This window comes from Morchella sextelata, assembly GCF_020137385.1.
Source record: "Morchella sextelata strain SCLS chromosome Unknown scls_29, whole genome shotgun sequence".
NCBI classification, from domain to species: Eukaryota; Fungi; Ascomycota; class Pezizomycetes; order Pezizales; family Morchellaceae; genus Morchella; species Morchella sextelata.
Window position 1 is genome coordinate 96409 of NW_025408644.1, and position 8086 is coordinate 104494.

At 41.8% G+C, this 8086-nt stretch overlaps 1 protein-coding gene across 1 annotated transcript; it reads left to right on the plus strand.

The window, feature by feature from the left end:
* Positions 1–336: 336 nt before the first annotated feature.
* On the plus strand, positions 337–958 carry H6S33_008828 (uncharacterized protein; the record flags this gene model as incomplete). Its single annotated transcript, XM_044840271.1, has 2 exons — positions 337–556; positions 656–958. Coding segments are annotated over 2 exons (523 nt in total), but the record flags the coding sequence as incomplete, so codon positions are not given.
* Between the last annotated feature and the right edge of the window lie 7128 nt (positions 959–8086).

Below are 8086 nucleotides of genomic sequence, written 5' to 3' on the forward strand. Positions count from 1 at the left end.
GAGGCTGGTAGGGCCAAACCCTACGAGGAAACTCAAACAGCTAAGCTCTATGAAAAGGGTATAAATGGGAATCGTGTAGGATTCCTAGGACGTATGCCTCAACTAAGTTATATGGAGTTTAGGTTAACGAACTTGACACATACAGTCAGTCATTGATGGGACCTTTTGCTAAACTACACCAAGGGCAAATGTGTAATATTCGATATGGATATCATTAGCTATATCGCAGAGGCAAATATATTACATGACAACACGCAGAGTGGTCAAAACGTATGCAAGGATCAACATATAACATTCCAAAACGGGGAACTTTGGGATCACCTACGGGAACCAGTAATGGCTCCTAAGAACCTACGGGTCAAAAGCGTCCCCTCTCTCGAAGAGAGAGGGGATGCAGCCCTTCTCTTCGGGGCGCGCGCAGCGCGCCCCGATGAGAAGGGCCGCTCGTTGGGACCCTTAAGGGGTGGTGACGGAGTTGTCGTAGTACGAGATTTTCTCGGAAGGACAACAGGTTCTTATCTGGGTGTAAGGACGTTTACGTCAAAAGCCGGTTTGGGTAACCAAGCGAAACGTGGCAGCGACATAAAAAAATCACCCTACTCAAAAAGTTTTAAAGAAATAAGTATGAAAAGAATAGCTAATATTAAAAATCTAGTTTCAGCGTATGAGTTAATCAAGAGTAACCCTGTAAATATGACCCAAGGGATTGGAGAAATCACCTTGGATGGAATAAACCTGAAATACTTTGAGAAGACTCAGGCAGAACTGAAAGCTGGAACATACAGTTTCCCACCGGCCATAAGAGTAGAAATACCTAACCCTGGGAAAAAGCAGACGATACCTTTAACAATAGCAGCCCCTAGGGATAAAGTTGTACAAAAGGCCATGCAGATGGTCATGGAACCAGAATATGAAAAAATATTCATGGAATCGTCTCATGGATTCAGACCTAACAAAGGTACTAGAACAGCCTTACAATATTTAGAAGCCAAATTCCAAAGTGTACATTATATTATTGAAGCGGACTTCTCAAAACTGCCTTACGAATCGCTACCTCATAACAAGCGTCCCCCCTCCGGAGGAGGGGAGATGCATCGCGCGCGCGTAGCGCGCGCGACGCTCATGGAAATACTCAAAAAGAGAATCAACTGTGAAAAAACGTTACGGCTGATAATATCCAGCCTAAAAGCTGGATTCGTCGAACTAGGTAAACTACATGAGCAACTCGGCGACGGTACACCGCAAGGATCGGTATTAAGCCCACTATTATGTAACATCTACCTCCATGAGTTGGACGTCTTTATAGAGGAATTAAAACTGGAGTACAATAAGGGAGAAAGACGTAAAAAAAACAAGGAATACGAGAGGCTGGGAAATAAAATAAAATACATTTCCTCCCACCCCCTGGGGGGTGGGAGGGGTAGAAAAATGGGCTATGATACTACAAGGGCTGACGAACACCGTGAGTTAACGTCAAAAATGCTTAACACACCAAGCAAGAGACAAGATGAATCATACATCAGAATCCATTATGTACGTTATGCAGACGACTTTATAATCGGGGTTGAAGGTAGCCATAAATTGACACACAACATCCTGCAAAGGCTAAGAAAGTTTATTGAGGAAGTACTAGGACTAAAACTAAACGACTCAAAAACGGGGATTACTAAATTCTCAGATAAAGCTGTAGACTTTTTAGGTTACAAACTCATGCCACCGCATAAAAAAGGAGCTATCAAGCCAATGGAAACATTGAAAGAGAAAAAAAGTGACAGAACCATAACCCGTAGAAATAAGATTAGAATTAGAGTAGCTATGGACTCGGCAAAGGTGTGAAAAAAATTAGAGACTAGCGGATTCATTCGAAAAAGAGTTGACCAAGATAACGGAAAATCTTTAATTTACAGAGGAACATTCAAGGGAAACTTAATTAATCTAGAGCATGCAGATATCATCAGATATTACAACTCAGTGATGAGTGGTATATACCACTATTATAATTTTGTAAACAACATGAGTGAATTAGCCCATGTAATGTGAAGACTAACCGAATCATGCTGTCTAACATTAGCAAGAAAATTCAAATTAAAAACAATGATGAAGACTTATCGAAAATTCGGAAAGGATTTGGGATGCGACATTACATTGAAAAATGGGGTAGTCAAGAGAGTATCAATCTTTAAGCCCGCAGATTTAAAGAAGAAGAGCATCATGAGCAGTACTAAAACAGTCACAGACCCTTTTAAAAGTCTGTAAACTGTCTGAAATAATAAGTTCACCAAATCCAATCTTTTCCAACAGTGTGTTATATGCGGTAGCGAAAGCGTCCCCCCCCCCGGTAGCTTCGCAACCGGGGGGGGGGGGATGCATCCCTCTCTCTCTCGAAGAGAGAGAGGGCCGCTCTGTGGAAATGCACCATGTACGTAAAATTAAGAATTTGAGAGACCCTAATTCAAAGTTAGATTTCTATACAAGACAAATGGAGGCCATTAATCGTAAACAGATACCCCTATGTAAAGATCACCACATAGTTCTACACAAAGGTACATGTAGCGCCGCTCCTCCCTCTCACCAGGCGAAGGCCACGGCTCCATTTTTCGCTTTTCCCCCCCCCCACACACGTGGTGTGCCGCTCCGCCCTTAAAATTGAGGCTCCCCCCCCCCCCCTCTCACCAGGCGAAGGCCATCCACTTACTACGTAAGTGGACGGAGCCGGCCTAATAAATAAGGGGAGCCGCCCCCCCCCCCCCCTCTCTCATATTTTTTTCTTTATTATTTTTATTTTATTATTAAAAAATATTAAGAGAGGTGGGGGGGACATATTAGGGGGTATGAAAAAGGACGGAGCCGGCCTAATAAATAAGTGGGGAGGAGTTTAGAAGGAAAGAGAGATATTCAAAAAATATCTAAATCCAAAACTAAAGAAAAAGGTAACGATGTGGACAAAAAGGCTTAACCTGAGCGTGACGGAATAGTATACTTATAACTAATAAGCGGCCCTCTCTCTCTTAGAGAGAGAGAGAGGGCTGCATCCCCCCCCCCCTCCGGGGGAGCCGGGGGGGGGACGCTTTAGAGGATATTCCAAGATAGGAACTGGAGAGCCGTATGATGGGAGACTATCACGTACGGTTCGGAGGGCGGCAGTCAACGTAAGAAGACGAGGCCGACCCTACTTTTTTTTATGGTCAACAATATGCTGCATATGTTAAATTCATCTTCAGTCTCATGGGCCGCTTCGCATCCCAAGGTAAATAATATCATAGTATGTAAAGGTAGGTAACGATAATAACAAAAAGGCTGCCACCCCCCCCTTAAACTCGAAATACAATTATACGCCCACTCCCTTTTCCACATGGCCAGGCTAGTCGGATGCGACTTCGTCTTATCCGTATGATGACCTTGCCCCTATGGAGTGCATGTAGGGAACTGTCAAGGTCAAGGCTCGGTTTTGGCTCCGGGGCTAACGAAGGCCCCGACCAAGGTGCTGGGCCGCTTGCATGGCTCCGCCAACGAGTGGACGGAGCCGGCCCCTACATCATATTTTTTCTTTATTATTTTTATTTTATTATTAAAAAATATAAAGAGCTGCCTTCCTCACCCCCCTAGGGGGGGGGGGTGAGGAAGGCTGCATCTCGCGCGCGCCGCGCGCGGACGCTGCCCCCGAAGGGAGGCTGCATCTCGCGCGCGCCGCGCGCGGACGCTGCCGGCTCTTCCCCCCCACTCTCTCTTTGAGAGGGGGGGGGGAGGGAAGAGCGGCTGCATCTCCTCTCCCTCTTTACCCCCCCGGCTCCCCATCCGTACTACGTGAGTAGTAGGAGGGGGAGGCGGGGGGGGAGAGGGACGCTGCCGGCTCCGCTGGAGGAGTTAAATTTAAGTAGTAGTTAGACGAGAGGGGAGCCTGCATTAAATAGTAAAGGGATGCCGAAAACAATAAAAAAATATTCCATATAATTAGCGTATTCTTTTAACTGGTTTTAACTTTGTGCCCTTAAGATAAATCTTTACCCCTGCGCCAACCAGGTCTGCATGCTTGCATGCATGCAGCAAGCAGGGTATTTCCCCGTAGCCGGTTAAAAAAATCAAATTATTTTTTTTTATTACTGGCCTGCATGCAGCCTGCATGCAGGGGGGGGGAACAGGTGGAGCCACAAGGCCCCCGGCTCCTCTCTCACCAGGCGAAGCCCACTTAAAAAAAAATAAATTTTTATTTTTTTAGGCTCCATTTTCGGGCTAGCTTCGCAGCAGAAAATGGACGGAGCCGGCCGGAGCCGGGAGCCGGGGGGGGGGGGTTTATTCCTTAAACCCTAAAACAAGACCATATTTACAAACAATAACCCCACCTTGGTCGACAATTGAATAAAAATTGTGAGCAATACCTTTACCTTAGATTTACGTTGTTGATGTATTGAAACAATTATTAATTGTTACATATAATGGAAAGTCCGGTGCTTTTTAATCATATAAGTTATTTTCTTATTGTGGCAATCCACTAAGCAAATATAAACATAACAGTATTATGCGGTAATTAAGGATAAAAATCCTGGATTTAAAAAGAAAATATAAGCATAGAGATAAATGTAAATGCCTTTTATCTCTATTGATAGTGAAATAAGAATCCTATGATAAGCTTTAATTAGACTAACAGTTTAATCAACTAAACAGAATTCGGCTTATGTATATCAAGGTTAAATATTTTATCTATTGCCCAACTTCGTTAGCCCTGCTTGTGTAAACAGCGCTGCCCTTCAACCTACCGAACCCAGAGGGGTGGAGCCGGCCGGCCGAGCGAGCGGGGGGGTGGGGTTTCAACATGCAACCTGCTGCGAAGCTAGCGACCAGGTCTAAGAACCCCCCGCACTTTTTTTAACTTGTTAAAAAAATTAGCAACCGGCCGGCTCCTGAATAGTGGTAGGGGGTGGCTGCAGACCTGGTCGTTATCCTCCTCCCTGGCCTAGCATGCAGACCGGTCGATCTGCGACCTGGTTACTTCAGCCTTGGTCACAAAATCAAAAAAAATATATTTTTTTTTTATTTTTTTTTTATTGGTCGGCTGCTCTGCTCACGCCACCCAGGGGGGCTGCTTAGCTGGGGGGGGGGGGTCTTAATGAATATAAGACGTGGGTTAATGAATTGAATTCAATAAGGGAGATAAGTGGAAATTTACTTACCTAAATTCTAGCACTGAAGAATATACATTATTGTATATTATATTTAACATATAGTATTAAATACATTACCAGATTATTAATACTAAGGCATGGCCGGGTAGTATAGTAATATACTACTTTCTTTTCACTATATGCTGGAACATCTTTAGAGCGGCCCTCTTTTTTTTTCAAAAAAAAGAGGGCTGCATCCCCCCCGGTAGCTTCGCAACCGGGGGGGGGACGCTTTTGAAACTAGTACTGCATGCTTTCGGGACTCAAGAGTAAACGAAAAGCGGCAGAATACAGTAACATGAATAGAGTATAGGCAACTTTAATTTGTGTATAAGAGCCAAACTCCGGGGAAGCCCTAAAGCTCTAGTAACCAAAGTTAACAAGGAAACTTGATAGCTGGCCCTGTTAATGACCAGGGGTAAGGTAATATCACTAGAGATAGACGAAAGAAAAATGGGTGATCGCGGATCTAAATCAGATACCATTCTTTGGTGTCTGTAAAAGAGCAACGAGTAGACGGTTCTTCAGTGTTTATTTTTAATGCTGTAAGGTGTACTCTAGTCGCCGGGAAAGCCGGTTCTTGATAAAAAAAAAATTAACCTTCAGGGATCCTTATAACTAAAAGCCCCCCCTTTTTGATTTTTTTTAAAAATTAAAAAAGGGGGGCGCCCGGATTAAGGGTCATTTGAATCGGCCCCCCTTTCTCATTTATTTCCCGCAGCATGCTGCGCAGGAAATAAACGTAAAGGAGGGCTTTAAAAAATGAAGGTAGTAGGTTAGCAATTACAATGTGTAGTGATAATATTAGGATTGTTCAAGGTGATTTAATAAATTTAAGCTGGCCTCTAGGTGAGCTAGGGTAGTATTCAGATGGTGGGCTTTCGATAGTCAAGTATGTAGAAGGTGCTAACACCTCCTTACTGCATACCCGGCGAAATTATCCTAGTAAACTCACTCAGAGGTTGGAGTCCCTGGGATTTTCCCCTTGCAGATATGCGATAGGAAATATTGGGATCCTACCAACTTTAATCGTTTAAGGGTACCTGGATCACAAGTTCAGGTGGGCATCCTTGGTAAACGTTCTACAGCTACTAACTAGGGACGATAAGAAGTCTCAGTGAGACCTCTCGACGCGTAGCAGTTATTTAGTGAAGTCGGCTAACTAATAATGCCATTTGAACGTAACAAGGCCCCTATCTTGTTAAGGGCTTCGAACTAAAGTCGAATCACGTAGTTGAGGAAAAAAACCCCTCAAGCAGCAAGACCCATCTCTATTAGGGTTCTAAAGATTCCAATTAGGAACTATCAAGTTAACCTGTAATTGCGGATCCTTTCAGTGGCTTCGATATATATATATAATACCAGTTACAACAATGATGAATAATAAAAATTATAAAATTAGTAGCAGCTCAGCTATGCCCGAGCTTAAACCTTTTTTCATTACAGGGTTTACAGATGCTGAAGGCTGTTTTCATATAGGTATTAGTAAGCATAATAGATTTAAACAAGGGTATTCGGTTGAAGCTGTATTTAAGATTCATTTAGATCAAAAGGATTTAGCTTTATTAAAAATGATTCAAAGTTACTTTGGAGTGGGGAATATTTATAAACTTGCAAAGGGTTCAATTCAATATCAAGTTTCATCGGTTAAAGAATTAGGAGTAATTCTAGATCATTTCGATAAATATCTATTAATAACTAAAAAACGAGGGGATTACTTATTATTTAAACAGGCGTTTAATTTAATTCAAAACAAAGAACATTTAACTCCTGAAGGATTAAGAAAACTTGTAGCAATTAAAGCATCAATGAATAAAGGTTTATCTCCGTCCCCCCCTCTCTTTTATTTTTTATTAAAAAAATATTAAGAGAGGGGGGCAATTAAAAGCCGCTTTTCCTGATATAGAGCCAGTCCCAAGACTTTTGATTCATGATCAAATAATCCCTGATCCATATTGGTTAGCTGGATTTGCAGATGGGGAAGGTTGTTTTTTGGTGAATATTCAAAATTCTTCAACGCATCAATTAGGATGTAAAGTCGAATTAAGATTTCAAATCACTCAGCATTCTCGAGATGTCTTGTTAATGGAAAGTTTAGTGAAGTATTTAGATTGCGGTAAAGTATATAGATCTAGAGAGGCAGTAGATTTCGTAGTAACAAAATTACCTGATCTCTCTGAAGGAATCATCCCGTTCTTTGAAAAATATCCTCTCCAAGGAGTTAAATCTCATGAATTTTTAGATTTCAAGATAGTAGCAAAGTTAATGAAAAATAAAGAACATTTAACTCAGGAGGGATTAGAACAAATTAGACAAATCAAATCAGGAATGAATACTCAAAGAAAACATAATTAAATTATTTAGTTAGATATAAAAGTAATTGCGAATTAAATAATTAACTCAAGATTAAAGTTTACACAATAGCCTAGTCCTAAGTTATTAATGTATAATAAGGACAAATTTGTGTACGATCAAAAGATTAGACAACCAGCAGGAACCTAAAGGTATAAGGGGTTATGTTATGCCTTAAGTATTAAACACTTTACTAGCAGGTTCCTCAGAGACTACATGTGAAATACCCTATTAGATTTTTTTCAAAAAAAAATTCAGGCTAAAGATATAGTCCGATTATTAACGAAAGTTAATGAGAATAGAATTGCATGCCTGCTTTAATAGGAGGATTTGGTAAAATTAAAGGTTTAAATTATAATTTTAAAGATTCTTCGTTCCAACCTAACGAGGTGTTTCAGTTTAGCACTTCTTTAGATAGTGAAAACGCTATGTCATCACCTAAACCTGAGGTTTCAAAAAAATCATCTTCTTCATTAGCGAGGGGGGGGCCGAAGGGCCCCCCCTTGCAGCTCCCCCCCCTCCGGGGGGGGGCCGCTCCTTACTTAGCTGGATTAGTTGAAGCAGATGGTTCTATA